The sequence below is a fragment of the Piliocolobus tephrosceles genome, chromosome 2 (assembly GCF_002776525.5).
Source record: "Piliocolobus tephrosceles isolate RC106 chromosome 2, ASM277652v3, whole genome shotgun sequence".
Classification (NCBI taxonomy): domain Eukaryota; kingdom Metazoa; phylum Chordata; class Mammalia; order Primates; family Cercopithecidae; genus Piliocolobus; species Piliocolobus tephrosceles.
The window spans coordinates 10098498-10115711 of record NC_045435.1 but is presented as its reverse complement, the minus strand read 5'-3'; the positions used below and the strand labels follow the sequence as shown (position 1 = coordinate 10115711).

General features: G+C 31.6%; 1 protein-coding gene across 1 annotated transcript in view; it reads left to right on the top strand.

Annotated features, from left to right (window-relative positions):
* Positions 1–17214, top strand: part of EPHA6 (EPH receptor A6) — a 941742-nt gene that overhangs the window by 564035 nt on the left and 360493 nt on the right. The window contains exon 6 of the mRNA XM_023216075.3: positions 13846–13970. Coding sequence (XP_023071843.2) covers positions 13846–13970 — 125 coding nt within the window. The remainder of the gene's footprint in view (positions 1–13845; positions 13971–17214) is intronic.

Below are 17214 nucleotides of genomic sequence, written 5' to 3'. Positions count from 1 at the left end.
TTCTTCTCTGCATGTAGTCAGTGATTTGTGAACAACAATTACTAACTAGAGAAAATGAGGGGAAAACACAGGGCTCAGCCAGGTGTTACTTTACCTCAGTGATTTACTCTGCTATTTGATCAATGATGAGAACAAAATCACCCATATCCTCAGGAAGCCTTGAATATTTCAAGGCAGCTGTGAAAGCACCTGGCTACTTGTCCGACACAAAGACTATGTCTATTAAGGAAGAATCAAGATTTATTTCTATGGCCTTGAATCAGAAACAATGGCTGTGAATTTGCTGTTGCATTGTATTATTTCTTTAATGAGAGAACAAAAGCCGTTTTGCAGCCCCATTGTGGTGAACTGGCAGGAATACCAGCATCTCCCTGAACTGCTGTGACAAGATCATTCAGCATTCCCTTCAGCAGCCAGCAGTATGCGCACTTTCTACCTTTCTGTACCTTCTGGAATATATATTTCATATATATGGGGTATATATCACAGAAGGAATTTCATATATATATATAGTGTGTGTGTGTATAAATTATTTTCCCTTTAAACTATTTTCATAAATAATACAGTTATTCATACACACACATATATACATATTGTATTATGTATATAGCTTCCACTCCCAAAAAGCAATAGAGATAAAAAAAAAAATGCACATTTTAAAAAGATTTTACAGCTGGAGTGTATAGAAAACATTATATAGAACCCTAGGGTAAGCTGTGATATCCTACAAAATCTATGGAACCCAGCAAAATTTCACCCAGTAGGATTTTACTGATCAAGGTAGGAAAAGGAGATTACAGTTCATGGGATGGAGGACCTATGAGCGTGATGAGAAAGGGCTTAGAATTAGTGAAAAGATAATTGATACTGGGGCATTTTCAACCAACAATCAAATCATTCAGAATATTTTTGCTTTTGTTTCCCAATCCAAACAATTTTTTAAATGAAACTGTTAAATAATGGGAAACATTGAAAATCCAAGAAACGAACCCAAGGTAGCTTTTAATGTTATACAATAGAATCACAGCATAATGTATTTTATTTTTTAAATTAATTATGTTCAAACTCTCATCATTTTGAAATAACCTTTCCTTATTTTCTGGCATTACTATTATCATTATTATATTTATCATTTTTGTATTTTTTTACATTAATTCTACTTTCATATTATGCGTGTGTATGTGTGTGTGTCTGTGTATATATATGGCATCACATATAGGATTTGGGGGTATTTGCTATTTACAAAAAAATGGAATCATGTCACATATATTGTTTTGTAACTTGTTTTTGACAATTTACATATGCTTATTTTTGTATGCCTATATATACATACTTTTTTAAATGTATTGATTTCTTTCGTTTCTAAACTTTTTACAAAATACAACAATAAAATTTCCATGTAAAGCTTTATCCACTCATAGTAAAATATTTTAAAGATTTATATCTCTATAAGCTTCATTACTTGGCTGCTTCCTTTCCATAATATTTAAAATGATTTTAATCATCTACTTATTAATGACTTGTCTGATTATTTTAATATAATTTCTACCTTTAAAATAACTTTTAAATTAGCTGTTTTTTTTTTTCCCGTACCTGGAACATGATGCAAACTTTTTGTTGAAGAAATCAGAAATCAGCTGAAGTCCAGAAGTTACAAACCATATTCAAATATAACTAGGATATTTCTACATTTAAAACCTATTTTAAAATTGTCATATGTAATTTGTATAATTGTACAGATCAAATAATAATACTTCGGCCTGGAAGAATTACTAGAAACCAATGCTCTTGATTTTAATATAAACAGATGTTATGAAAGAGGAATTTGTTCAATGTTGAGATGAGGTAGGCCGAATGATTGATTTTTCTTTATGGCCAGGCCAACTTCCTGAGATTTGGGAAAATAGCCTATATTAAATTCCTAGGAAGTACTGGTACAACATATATTCTTTTTACTGAAACATGACAAGTAATAATAAGGTCAGAAGAATCTCAGAGTGGTGCAATTTGAGGATACTTTTTTCCTCATATTTCAAACAAACTGAATTTTACAGAATCTGTCATATAAGCAGTTTTTCAAATGCCTCTGGAACTAAATAATAGTCAGTAGATGTGTATGGTGTAAATTACTGAGAACAGCAGCTAAAGACAAGCTTAACAGTGAACATGGTTTTTTTTTGTTTTTTTTTTTTTGTTTGTTTGTTTTTTGAGACGGAGTCTGGCTCCGTCACCCAGGCTGGAGTGAGTGGCGCGATCTCGGCTCACTGCAAGCTCCGCCTCCCGGGTTTACGCCATTCTCCTGCCTCAGCCTCCCGAGTAGCTGGGACTACAGGCGCCCGCCATCTCGCCCGGCTAGTTTTTTGTATTTTTTAGTAGAGACGGGGTTTCACCGTGTTAGCCAGGATGGTCTCGATCTCCTGACCTCGTGATCCACCCGTCTCGGCCTCCCAAAGTGCTGGGATTACAGGCTTGAGCCACCGCGCCCGGCCGTGAACATGTTAAATCACAGTCATAAGACTTATCAAAGAGAAATTAAGACACAGATTATCCTGACAGCCTTAAAGATAACTTGCCCTGTCTTACTCTCTGTAATTAAGTGCTGACAGTGCTGTGGCATTTTGATTCATCATTAATATAGTGAATTTTCACTCTGGTCGATACAGACAGTGAGAGTTTTCTGTGCAAATATTTTCACAATTCTTCCACTAATGTCTTGTCAAGCTACCAGCGTCTCACTGGCATGGCAGAAGGAAGTAGGAAGAGTGAACAAGTAATTTTACACTCATTGACCAACCTCTCCCCATTTTGCTCCCAACTACCCTCTCCAGACTCTGGTAATCATTGTTCTACTCTCTAATTCTAAGAGATCAACTTTTTTAGATTACAAACATGAATGAGATCTTATGGCATTTGTCCCGTGCTGGGTTTGTATCACTTAACATAATATCTGGGTCCATGCATGTTGTCACAAATGACAGGATTTTGTTATTTTTATCAGTGAGTATTGTATCATTGTGTATATAGACCATTAATTTGTATCTATTCATTTATTGATGCATAGGTTGATTCAATCTCTTGGCAATTGTGAATAGTATTGCAGTGAACATCAGGGTACATAAATTTGTAACATATGATTTTCATTTCCTTTGGCTATTTACCCAGTACTGGAATTGCTGGAAATATCTCCATCTATTTCCAGCCAACTGATTTTCACAAAAGACACCAAGAACAAAGACTGGAGAAAGGTCAATCTCTTCAATATATGACACTGCTGGGAAAACAAAATGTCCACATGCAGAAGAATGAAACTAGATCCGTGTCTCTCACCACTTAATAAAGTCAACTTAAAATGGATTAAAGACATGAATGTAAGATGTGAAACTATAAACCTACTAGAAGAGAACATAGAGAAAAGACTTTGAGACATTGGTCTAGGAAAGGAATTTTTGGATAAAACTGCAAAATCCCAGGCAACAAAAACAAAACTAAACAAATGGGATTGTGTCAAACTAAAAAGCTCTGCACAGCAAAGGAAATAATCAACAGAATGTAGAAAAAACCTGCAGTAATGGAGAAAATGTTTGTAAACTATGAGTATGAAAGAGATTAATATACAAAATATATAAGGAGCTCTGCACAGCAAAGGAAATAATCAACAGAATGTAGAAAACAATGTAGTAATAATGACCGAAATAATCCAATTGTTAAATGGGCAAAGTATCTGAATAGATATTTCTGAAGAGAAGACATACAGATAGCCAACCTATATATGAAAAAAATATTAAATATCATTAATCATCAGGTAAATGCAAATCTAAACCACAATGAGGTATTACCTCACCCAAGTTAGAACGGCTCTTATGAAAAAGACAAAAAGTAACAAATGATTGCAAGGATATAGAAAAGGGGGAACTCTTATACACTATTGGTGGGAATGTAAAGTAATACAGCCATTATGGAAAGCTGTGTGGAGATTCTTCAAAAAATTAAAAATAAAACTACCACATACCTTTCTTACATAAGGTCATTTGTGCTTACTTTGGGCACACCAGATAATCCAGGCTAATCCCCCACCTCAGAATTCTTAATAAAAACTGCAAAGCCTCTTTGCCATAAAAAAAAAAAAAAAAAAAAATCACAGATTCTGGGAATTAAGATATGATATGTCAGAGCTATTACTCATTTTATTACAGTTGTTATATTGGTTTAACATACTACAATGTTGTTATTTTCAAATTCAGAAAGAAAAAAAGGAAGAACATAAAGTAGTAACGGGCTGCATATAAGTCTCACATGTATATTTCAAACTCATAACTAGGGTTTCAACCACATGCAGGAAATAGATAACATCGTATATTACCATTAAATTCTGATTACAAGAAAAAACATAAAAACAAAAGCACACGAGACAGGTATTCTTAGGAACTATTGTGATATCTAAAGCACAAAACATTTAAGGAACATTTCCAAAACAAAATATAGGTCAGAAGTATTTTGAAGCATGTTCTCAGGTTTCAAAAAATGTCAATTAACGTGATAAACATGTATCACATCTACAGAATTTCACAGGTAAAATTGTCGTGTTTGATTATACTGTTTCCTTCCTGAGCATACACAGAAAGAAACACTGTCCTGTGTTTTTGCTTTGCAATTATACCCATTAGCTCATTAGTAAAGAGAAAGGAAAAACTTATATAGTGTTAAAATTTTGTTCTGGTTTGTACTTTCTGGTCTGTATTATTTATTTTGTTTTAGTATTATTCTTTATTGACATTTCATTGTGTTTTCTTTATATATATATATATATATTTCCATTAAAACACAGCTACACACACAGCCCTGTCGTAAAAGAGGCACAAGGAAGAAAATAAAAGATAAATGTAAAGAAATAAGGCAGTAAAAAGCATTTTAAAAAGTAAATGAAGAAAGAAAAGAGTAAAGAAGGAAGGCAGGGGCATAGAAAGAAGAGAAAAAAAGGAGAGAGAAGAAAAGAGGATGATAGATGAAGGAAGGTGAAAGAGTTAATTCTATTTATGCTGAAAGTTAGAACCTAGGACCTAGTTGGAAGTTACAGGAAGACAGTGATTCCATATGACGTCTTTTCAAACAACTAGAGGTTTACAAAAACGAATGACTTATAAGGTCTATCTTCATACTAAGATTCTCTTGTGTAGCATTGACTATTAAGATTTTCACTGTCACAGCATGTGTATAGGAGTGTGCTCTCACTCTTTGTCTATCTCACTTTCTCACATAAGCATGCATGTACACACAGTGAGGGCGTGCACATGCACACACCCCGATAGATAAACCTTAATAGATCTAGAATGCTTATAGATGACTGAGAATTAGCATTATTTAATACAGTTTTAGAAATATAACTTTATAACCCATAAGTATTAATTTTTCAAAATAATGCATATTTGTATTTATCCATAGTGTAAATTTGAATAATAGTATTAGGAAAATTTAAAAATAACATTTTCAAAGGCAACAAGGATATTTGTGACATTATTTTATTTCTTGCTTTAATTTTGAGCATAGATTCTAATTTTGAACTTATTACACTAAATTGGAATTCATTTTAGGAGAAAATGTAGTAAAAATGTGATTTTTCAATTCTTTCTCAGCACTTCGATTTAATATTAAAATTTACCTTCACATCTCTTCATTAAACAATTGCTCAACTCTTGTGATATTTAAAATTCTTATCTTTAAAACAACGACAATTTCCATTCCATTAATTTATGAGATTGAAATAAGATATACATGCTATAAAATAAATATTTAATAAAAATATTGTCTTGAGTGCAAAATAGCTAACTAGACTAATTTATGATTCCTTCAGGTATCTCCACGTAAGCATAAAAAAAAATACTCATATAATTGTGAATGAGGCCTCTGTTGTTAACTTATTCCGCTGTATATTTTTTTTTTTCTTCAAATTTTTGTTACATAGTGTTTGGAAACCTATTGGAAATGTAGTCATCAAAAAGGTTTATATTTAAAACCATTTCAGCAGTCTGTTCAACAATCTTTTTCTTGAAGGTCAAAGCTAAGATTTTGAAGACTTAAATAAAAATGTATATCAGAAATAAAATTCTGCTGAAAACTCTCCTGAATACATAATTCTTACTCAGGGAATATTGCTTGAGCCTTCAAATTATTCCATCAGCCTCTGATCTGACAAACTCTAGATTTTATTTGCCTGCTTTTTTCCCCTGACTTTCTAGCATCAGAGATAAAAATCAATAGTTGCTCTTCTGTGTCCTAAAATCAGTTTTTCTCATATGGAAAATAAATATATATGCTATATTTTCTGCTTTGTATTCATTATTTCAAGAGTGTTACCACCATATGTCAGACTCGAATGGTATATAATCCTGAATTATTAAGAAAAAATCATTAAATATATTCAAAACTATTTAGCTTTCATATATGGAAATCTCGTTTTAAAATAAAATTCTATATACTGTTAGCCTCTGTGAACACAGAAAATCCAGCATTTGGGGGTGTATATTGACCTGTAAATTGTTTCTCTCATCCTCTCCTCCAATTCATTAACCATTTAAAGTGTGAGCTTAATATGTATTGATTCAGTTCTTGAATAGTATGTCTCAGAATATCCAAGTTATATGAAGCAGTTTTCTTAATAAAAATTTAACAAAATAAAAAATTTGTGCATGAAATGTGAGAACTAATAGGAAAGTATTGGAAATTTCAACATTAGAGGAATGATTTCATTAAGTATACAGAATGGAGTATTTTAGCAATTAAAATAATAACGACAGATACTATTTCAAAATATGGAATTGAATTTAGTATACATTGTTAAAAATAAATAGAATTATGTAAAATTATGTACATTTTATAGCTATGTAAAATATGTATATTAACATATGAAAGGACGATGCAAAAGCAAAGAGATTTTAGGGTTTAGCATATTTGGACCCTGAAATCCATTTTTATTTATTATTGTTTTATAAAAGTATAGGATGGAACTCATAAAATTTAGGTGATGTAGGTGTACTATTAATTGCCCACTGGAGAACTGTAAATAGAAAAATAGTACCTATATCTTTCATAATAGTCATTCTTTTATGCTGTGGCTGTAATTGAATTTCTTTTAAGTTTTGCAAGGATTATAGTGCTGACCTTGAGTGCTAAATCATTAAGAAGCAAAATGTAAAACACTGGTAATATTGCTTTAGACATTGTAAATTAAACTGAAAATTAACCATAAGATTGTATACAAGAAGATGACATTTTCAAAAATTGTAATGAATTGATATGTTTCAATCAACTTCTAATTTGTATGATTTCCCTTCAAAGTTATAATTTATCCATAAAGCATCATGTAATACGTTATTACACTATAATTGAAGAACGTTAATGCAGCTTCCAACAGGGACAAATTTATTAAAGGTGGTTTATTAAGAGCAAATGTGTCTTAATTTATATGGTAAATTATCTGAGCACTTTTTCTGTTCCTTTTTTAATGAATTGATTGAGATTTAATTACCAAAGTTGAATTGGATACAACTTTATGTAATAATATTTTCATTTAAATATTCTTCATTTGTCATGCCAAAAATAGTATATATGGTTGCAACATAAAGAACATATCTCAAAAACTTCTGTTTTCTTTTGAATCACTAAATTGTGTTCTTTGGTTACCCAAGAGTAGTCTCTTTGTTTAATGTAATAGTGAGAATGAATTTACTAAATACATACACTTTTTCCATTCATTTTATTCCTTGTCAAGATAAAAGTATAATATTTTTGCCTAAAGCTCATAAGTTCTTTTTTTATTAATTGATGCATAAAAGTGGTATATATTTTTAGGGTACAGTGTAATATTTTGATACATGAATACAGTATGTAATGATGAAATCAAGGTAATAAACATATACATCCCCTCACACATTTATTTTTTTGTTTGAAACATTCAAAATCTTCTAGCTATTTAAAAATATACAATAGCTTATTAGCTATAGTCATCTACAGTGCTGTAGAACACTAGAAGTTATTCCTCTTACCTAGCTGTCATTTGGTATTGCTTAGCTAACTTTTCTTTATCCACTTCCCTCCCCTTCCCAGCCTCTAGTAACCATTATTCTATGCTCTACAATAAGATCAAATATTTTAGGTTTCACAGATGAGTAAGAACATGCAGTACTTATCTTTCTGTGACTTACATATTTCATTTAACATAATGGCCTCCAGGCTCATCCATGCTGCCATAAATTACAGAAATTCCTTCTTTTTAACAGCGGAATAGTATACCATTGTGTGTATATTACACATTTTCATTATTTATTCATCTGTTGATGGAAACTTTGATTGCTTCCATATCTTGGCTATGGTGAATACTGCTGCAATAAACATGATGTGGGGGGCTTAGAGTTGGGGAGCTGATATCTTCAACATACTAATTTCATTTCCTCTCGATATATACTCAGTAGCAGGATATCTGGATCATATGATAGTTCTATTGTTAGTTTTTGAAAAGCCTCTATACTATTTTTCATAATGATTGCACTAATTTACATTCCCTGTGGCAGTGGATGAGTTCCATTTTTTCTGTATCCTTACCAGCACTGGTTATTTATTTTCTTTTTGATAATAGCTATCCAAATGGAGTGAGATGATAGTTCACTGTAATTTTGATTTACATTTTCCTGGTGATTAGTGATGGTGAGCATTTTTTATGTATCTATTAGTTGTTTGTATGTCTTCTTTTCAGAAATGTATACTTAGATCGTTTGCCCATTGTTAAATAGGATTATTTGTTTTTTGTTGTTGAGCGTTTTGAGTTCCTTGTACAGTCTTGATATTAATCCATTATTGAATGATTAGTAGTTTGCAAATATCTTCTCTTGTTCTACAGGTGTTTGTTGACACTGTTGATTGTTTTCTTTGCTATGCAGAAGCTTTTAGTTTGATACAATCTCATTTGTCTATTTTTGCTTTTGTTTTTGTTACCTATGCTTTTGAGACCTCTTCATAAAATGATTACCTGGACTAATGTCCTGAGGCATTCCCCTAGTGTTTTCCTCAAGCAGTTTTATGTTTTTGAGTGTTACATTTAAGTCCTTAACCCATTTACATTGATTTTTGCATATAGTGAGAGATAGGTATCTAGTTTCATTTTCTGCATGTGGATGTACAGTTTTCTCAGCACCATTTATTGAAAAGTTGCCAAAAATATATTGAGGAAAGGAATGTATGTTTTTGGCATCTTTGCCAAAAATCAACTGGCTACAAATGCATAGGTTTATTTCTGTACTCTCTATTCCGTCACATTGGTTTTTAAATGTGTTTCTATGACAGAACCATGCTGCTTTGGTTACTGTATCTTTGTTATATATTTTAAAGTCAGGCAATGTGATGCCTCCAGCTTTTTGTTTTGTTTTGTTTTTCTCTCAAAACTGCTTCAGTTATTTTGGATCTTCTTTGTTTCCATATACATTTCAGGATTTGTTTTTTCTATTTCTGTAAAGAATGTAATTGTTATTTTGATAGGGGAGGTATGGAATCTAGATTTCTTTGGGTGGTATAGTAATTTAACAATACTAAATATTTGAATCCATGTCTTTACATCGATTTGTTGCCTCTTAAACACTGTTTTATAGTTTTTAAAACTATATGAACTATAGTATTTAAAACTGTATGAAACACTGTTTCATCACTGTTTCATCGTTTTTATTATAGAGATTTTTCATCACCTTGGTTAAATGTATTCCTAGATATTGTATTTATTTATTGTTGCAGCTATTTTAAATGGGATTGCTTTGTTGATTTATTTCAGCACATTTATGACTGTTGTACAGAAATGCTACTGATTTTTGTACGTTGATTTTGTATCCTGCAACTTTTCTGAATTTGTTTATTCTAAGAGTTTTTCTGCTAGAGTCTTTACGTTTTTCTGTATATAAGATCATGTCATCCTCAATTAGGGAGAATTTTACTTCCTCCTTTCCAGTTTGGTCACCTTCTCTTTCTTCCTCTTGCTTAACTGTTCTGGCTAGGAATTGCAGTTCTAAAATAAATAAAAGAGTGGCAAAAGTAAACATCCTTGTATTATTTCAGTTCTTAAAGGAAAATCTTTCAAGTTTTCCCCATTCAGTATGATGTTGGCTGTGTATTTGTCATATATGGCCTTTATTGTGTTGAGATACATTCCTTCTATACCTAATTTGTAGAAAGTCTATATAATGAAGAGATGTTGATTTTTATCAAAAATTTTTTTGCATCTGTTAATTATATTTTTGTCCTTCATTCTGTTGATATGATAGTTAAGAATTGGTATTAATTCTTCTTTAACAGGGTGGTACAATTCACCAGTGAAGCCATTGTTCCTGGTCTTTTCTCTGTTGGGAGACTTTTTATTACTGGTTCTATCATGTTACTCATTACTGGTCTGTTCAGATTTTCTGTTTCTTCACTGTTCAACCTTGGTAGTTTGTATGTGTTGAAGAATGTATTCATTTCCCCTAGGTTTTGAATTTGTTGGCATTTTGTGGTTTATAACAGTCTCTAATGATCCTTTGTATTCTTGTGGTATCCTTTGTATTCTTGTGGTATCAGTTGTAATGTCTTCTTTTTGTTTCTGGTTTTATTTATTTGGGTGTTCTTTCTCTTTTTGATTTCTTTCCTGATTTGTTTATTTGGTAACTCAGAAGCATGTTGTTTAATTTCCACGTGTTTGTGTATTTTTTGAGGTTCATCTTATTGATTTCTAGTTTTATTCTATTGTGATCAGAAAAGACACTTGATATTATTTCAACTCGTTGAGACTTGTTCTGCGGCCTAACATGTGGTCTATCCTGGAGAATGTTCCATGTGTATGAGAAGAATGTTTATTCTGCAGCTGTTGCATGAAATGTTATGCAACTATTAGTTAGGTCCATTTGGTCTACAATGCTATTTAAATCCAATATTACTTTTTTGATTTTCTGTCTAGATAAGCTGTCTAATGCTGAGAGTAGGATGTTGAAGTCCCCAACTGCTATTGTACTGAGGTCTATCTTTCTCTTTAGATCTAATATTTGCTTTATATATCTGGTTGCTACAGTGTTGCGTGCATATATATTTATAGTTGTTACAGCCTCTTGCTGACTTGATTCTTTTATCATTATATAAATGTCTCTTTAAAGTTTCTGACATAAAGTCTATTTTACCTGATGCAAGTGTAGCTATTTTTTTTTTTTTTTTTTTTGAGACGGAGTCTCGCTCTGTCTCCCGAGACAGAATGTTTACACCATTCTCCTGCCTCAGCATCCCGAGTAGCTGGGACTACAGGCACCCGCCACCTCACCCGGCTAGATTTTTTTGTATTTTTTAGTAGAGACGGGGTTTCACCATGTTAGCCAGGATGGTCTCCATCTCCTGACCTCGTGATCCGCCCATCTCGGCCTCCCAAAGTGCTGGGATTACAGGCTTGAGCCACCGCGCCCGGCCAAGTGTAGCTATTCTTGCTTATTTTTGGCTTGCATTTGCATGGAATGTCTTTTTCCATTACTTCACTTTCAGTCTATTTGTGTCTTTACAGTGAAATGAGTTTCTTGTAAACAGTATATAATTGGGTCTTGTTTTTTTAAGTAGTCTTGTTGTGTCTCTACAGTCTATAGTTAGGGCTTATTTTAAATACTGAAATATCTGAGTGCTTTTTCTTACATACCACATTATTTCTGTTTTAGCTCACATGACAAACTTTTATTTCCTAGTGACTTCTGTAATTATCTCTCGTTTTAAGAACATATTCTAGTCCAAATATAATGTTCCCATTGAACAACCAGAAAGAATTTTAAATACAGATTCTAAAGACCTTATTTCCTTAGAAAAACCAAACTTGTCATTCTTACAAATTTAAGAAAATACTTTATCCTTAGAACAAAAAAGCAACCTTCAGAAATAAAATGCCAAAATTTTAATACTTAAGACTTTCTTAGAAATTGAAAGTATGACAGAATCAATTTTTCAAATCTAATTCTCACCTGTGATTGGTACATTTAAGTAGATTTCTGAAAATGAATTGGAAAGACATAATGAGTTCATAATGTAACTTCTAACTTGGAGTTTTTATTTACCTTAATATAGCTGACATTTTTTGTATTTTTTCTCCCACAGGAGGAAAAAATCTAGTTCTCAATAACAACATAATTGCTCATTTCATTTATACTTTAATATGTATATATAACAGCTTCAAAATTATAATACCAATACTAACATCATCAACAATATCATATTAAAACAGCTTAATAATTGTTAAATAAGAAAATAGTTTTTCTTATTTAATTATTAAAGCACATCCCATTGATATTTTTGTTAAATCAATGTGTTTAAAGCTATGTTTAACAGTTCCCTCTTGGAGGCTACGTCTTCAATTCTATACAGTATTCTTCATTTTGTGATTCTGTTAATTTTTCAAAATTGTTCTTAAAATTATTTTTAATCACTTATAATATTTTTACTTTACAAAGTAAATTTGCAAGGCAAATATATATTCACAGATGTCCAGTTTCTAACCTCGTAGTGTTTATCCTATTGCCTTTCACCCCTTAAGGGCAACCATTATAATTATTTGTTATTCTTAGGTTTATGCTTACATCATTTTTATACATTTTTCTTCACCTTACTTTCTTCAGTTAAAAATATATTCTGAAATAACTCTATTCTAGTGCTTATAGATAGCCATAATTCCTTTTTACAACTTCATAATTCTCTAGAGGATGTAGCATAGTTTTTCAACCACTCCTTTATTGATGGGCATTTAGATTGTTACAACCTTTAGAAATAAATCTCCAAAATAGTATTGTAAATACGTCACTTTGTATTGTGCAGTGTGTCTCTGAGAGAGATTCCAAAAATCCAAAGTGTAAATAAATACATAATTTTTGCTTTAAATCCTTAAGCTTCCCTTCATAAGAGTTATATCGTTTTGCATTACCACCAACAATGTGGTAAAGTGTTGTATCCTATAGCCTAGCTGACAGAGTGTCTTACCAAATTTTGTATTTTTTTTTTTTTTTTTTGGCCGATCTGTTATGTGAGAAATGGCATATCTATGTGTTTTAATTTGGATTTTATTTTTTCTGAATGATTGTTGACTTCTATGTCAAACACTGCTGTTTTTTTTTATTAGAATACTTAAAAAGTATTTTCTAAAAGGTGTAAAGAGAAGAATCTGAGATATATATTTTTTAGTTATATATTGGAAGCTTAACACAGATTAATTTAGAATTATAATATATAGGAAACTAAAAAGACATGATTCTGAAAGTAACTTCTAAAGTTAAATATTTTAATTTTATTCAGTGTCACAGAAACTATGCAAAAGGAATAATCCTCACTTTCATAAACAATCATTTATTGCAATTATAAAGATTATAATATAAACTTTTATGAAGCCTTAAAATGTCTACAGGAAAGGGAGAAGCCTATAAATGATCTTGCAATTTCAGAGTTTGTTTTTTCCTACAGTCGATTAATATTTGATAAAACATAAGAGCCAAGTGTATTGTATTTCATGTTATAGCTGAAGACCAAAACCATTTTAAAGAAAAATATCCTCCCCTAATAATACCAAAGATGTTGAGCTCTGGCCCTTATTCTTGAAATATCTGAGTTTTTTCTGTGTTCCCTAAGAGTGTTCCTCAATATATTTAGTGCCTTATTTGGATTGAATAGAGCATATCCTAAGGCTATCTTATTCATCTACCTTAAATAAATGGTGTCCTCTTCAACAAGAATTTTATTTTCCTTGGAAGAGAAAATATTAAAGAAAGATTAATGGAAAATGATTCCTGCCAATTAATTCTTAGTTATTTTCTTTCCTTTCAGCACCTTCCCTGATAGGTGTGGTAAGGAAGGACTGGGCATCCCATAATAGCATTGCCCTATCGTGGCAAGCACCTGCTTTTTCCAATGGAGCCATTCTGGACTACGAGATCAAGTACTATGAGAAAGTAGGTCTTATTTGGAGCTTCCTATAACACTACACATATACACATATATATGTATATATTAAGCATGTCGTTATACTGTATTATTTTATTTTAAACCCTGTTCTTCTTTGGCCTCATACCTTCTGTTTCTTTGAATCCTCTCTAACTTACTATTCTGCTTGTAACTTATTAATTAATTTATCTTGTTTTGTGTCATATTAAAGTAGAAAATGTAAGATGTTCATTTCTGTCATGACCTACTCTAGAGAGTATTATAATATTGTAAGAAGTAGTAACTTCTTCAATTTATTCAATTTATAGTTTGGTTACTACAATATTGTTTCTAAAATTCAGTTGGGAAGAAGTTTTAATATTGAATTACTATAACCTGAAGTGGGTTTTTGTAGCACATATCCTTTGCCAATGAGTTTAAAGTTACAGTTGGCCATAATTTGGAAAGCATTATTTAAGGGATAAATGGAAATAGCATATAAATGAAATACTTTCTTTACATTCAGGTTAACTATTTTATTTTATAAGAAGCTAGCAAGATAAATTCAGTTGACAAATCCTTATTTATAATAATGGAACCCTTATTTCCATTTTTGTCATACAAAATTGTTCTCAATTAGTATATTTCCCCAAGTATATACTTCATTCCCTTTATTATATTCATGTTCTTTATGCGTTTTTCTCTCATTCCTCACCATTATGATATTCTTGGCATAAATATTACAGCAGACCACATAGTCAATTCTGATATGTCTTACTGTGTTAATACTACTTCTAGAAATTTGCAAAGGGAATGTTAAATAAAAATTTTAATGAAAAAATTATATGTAATATCCAGTGGTATATTACAGTGAGAAGGAACATCTTGCATTTCTGTACCTTACTAGAAGCAAAGGAAATCAGAAAGGAATTTAGTCTTCCTCTGAAGAAATTGAGGGCAAGAGGAGAAATAGAACCCCACTTTCTTAGTTTGTTTTGTGGTGCTATCACAGAATACCACAGATGGAGTAATTTATAATAAACAGAAATGTATGGACTTATGGTTCTGGAGACTAAGAAGTCTGAGATTGAGGTCCCAGCATCTGGAAAGGAACTTCTTGGTTAGTCATCCTATTGTGGGAGGGCAAGGCCAGGGTGAGAGAGAAGCAAAAGGAAGCCAAACTCATCCTTTTATTAGGAGCTTACTTCTGCAATATGAAACCCACACCCTTGGTGACACCAATTCTGCAGATGAAGCCATAACCTTCATGGCCTAATTACCTCTTAAACGTTCCATCTCTTGGTGGTGTTATAATGACAATCAACTTAAAACATAAGCTTGGCGGGGACATTCAAACCATAACACATAGCTTCCTCTATTCTGCTTCAGAGTAAATCTAGGTTTGATAATGGGAGAGGTAACTTAGTAGCATAGCTGTATCCATTTTTTGTTGCTCTAATAACTTCAGCATTATGTAGTCAATTAAAAACTGTCATTATCTTTAAGTGACATAGATAAATCCATAGCCTAAGAAAGGACAAATTTACTGAGTTTAAATTGGAATACAGATTCTGCAAATTATCCTGGCTAATATGTGCTCAGAAATCTGCTAGGCTGGCCTTTCAAATGTTACAGCCTATAGCACACTGTCACAAGAAAACATATATTTTCTGTTGACTGGTTTAAATATATTTTCATACACTCAAAATTTCTGACTATTTAACAAGCAATGTGCATATCTATACAAGCAACTTTTCAGAATCAAAATATTTCTCTGTTTTGTAAGGGTTATATTTTACACACAGAAAATCACTAATGTTATAATCGTTTATACCTTATATGTTTGAGGATGAAAATAACTTGCAATATTTCTAAGTTAGGATAAATCATACAGATTTAATAGAAAGAGAACCACATTCATCCAATCAAAATTTTAGAAATCAATATGATTCTAAAAGATAGTAATTAACATAATATTTATGTTCATTCTTATATGTACAACATTTGGCTTTATTACATAGGTTTTATTTTAATGATGGAATAGGTAATGTTATGAAGGAGTTTATTTCGTAAGAAAATAGCAATAACCCACTACTAATGGATTAAACATGGAGCTGGAAGTCAAGGATTTCTAATTCATGTTCTGAGTCTGCCTCTCATTATACTTATGGCCAGGAAAAAGTCAATTAATCCCCCTATGCCTCAGATTTCATATTTACAGAATGGAAATAAAGATATCAATGTTTTTGGCGGGTTGTAAAAATTAGGTATAAATAGACCTAAAGATGAATAACTCTAAGTTAGTATAAAAATTACTTGAGCAAGCATTAAGGAAATATTTGGAAAATAATACAACATAGAATCAGAAAATGATAGCATGGGAATTATGTACAAACTAAATAAAATAATTGTTCTTTCATATATAAGCAACCAATCAAAAATGTTAGAATGCTAAAATCTTTCAGAGAGGATGTAAAATGATAGCATTGAAATTTTTACCTACTTTGACTTCAGATTCTAACTGTACATTTTACATATCTGTATCTATGACATGGTTTCTCATTCCAAGCAAAGATTTATAACTTATAACTATGGAAAATTGCAATAGAATTCAGTTTAAAGTGCTAATTTCTTTCTTTATTAGTAATCTAAATATTGTTCAGTAAGAAAAGATAAAAAAGAAATATATATATATAAAAACATATAATTTCATTTTTGGGACACAAATATTCTCTCATATGTTTATATTTGTTTATGATTATGTAAGTATAGAGAAATACAGAATAGAATAAGATGCACACTGGTCTGTTTCAAGTTTTGCCTATTTGGGAGAGTGAGGGAATGAGGTATTTGGACAGAGGCAGGGAAAACAGAGGGAGGTAGCTAGTGTAGATAAATATGGATGAATGGATGGATCCTAAATAGATTTAGTTTGTGTCTTTACTAGTTGTCTGCCCAAAAGCAGATCCAGAGACAAGTATTTGTATGCAAATGATTAAGCAAACTCCCAGGGGAACCGGCGAAAGAATGGGGCCAGCAATACTGTGAAGGAAGGTGTCAATCAAACTGAGTGACAATGAAGGAAGCTCTGGATTCTAAATTATATCTCAGAGTTCATCTTATGAAAACAAAGAATCTGGGCTTCTCTACTCTGGCTTTAGCCAGTTATTGGCTACAGCCTTTGGTGTAAGTACATATATGGTGTGCAAAAAAAAATTCGCAGGCACTTCTGGTTCTCTGCAGTGGCTCCAGTAGCCCGAGTTTAGGTTCTAA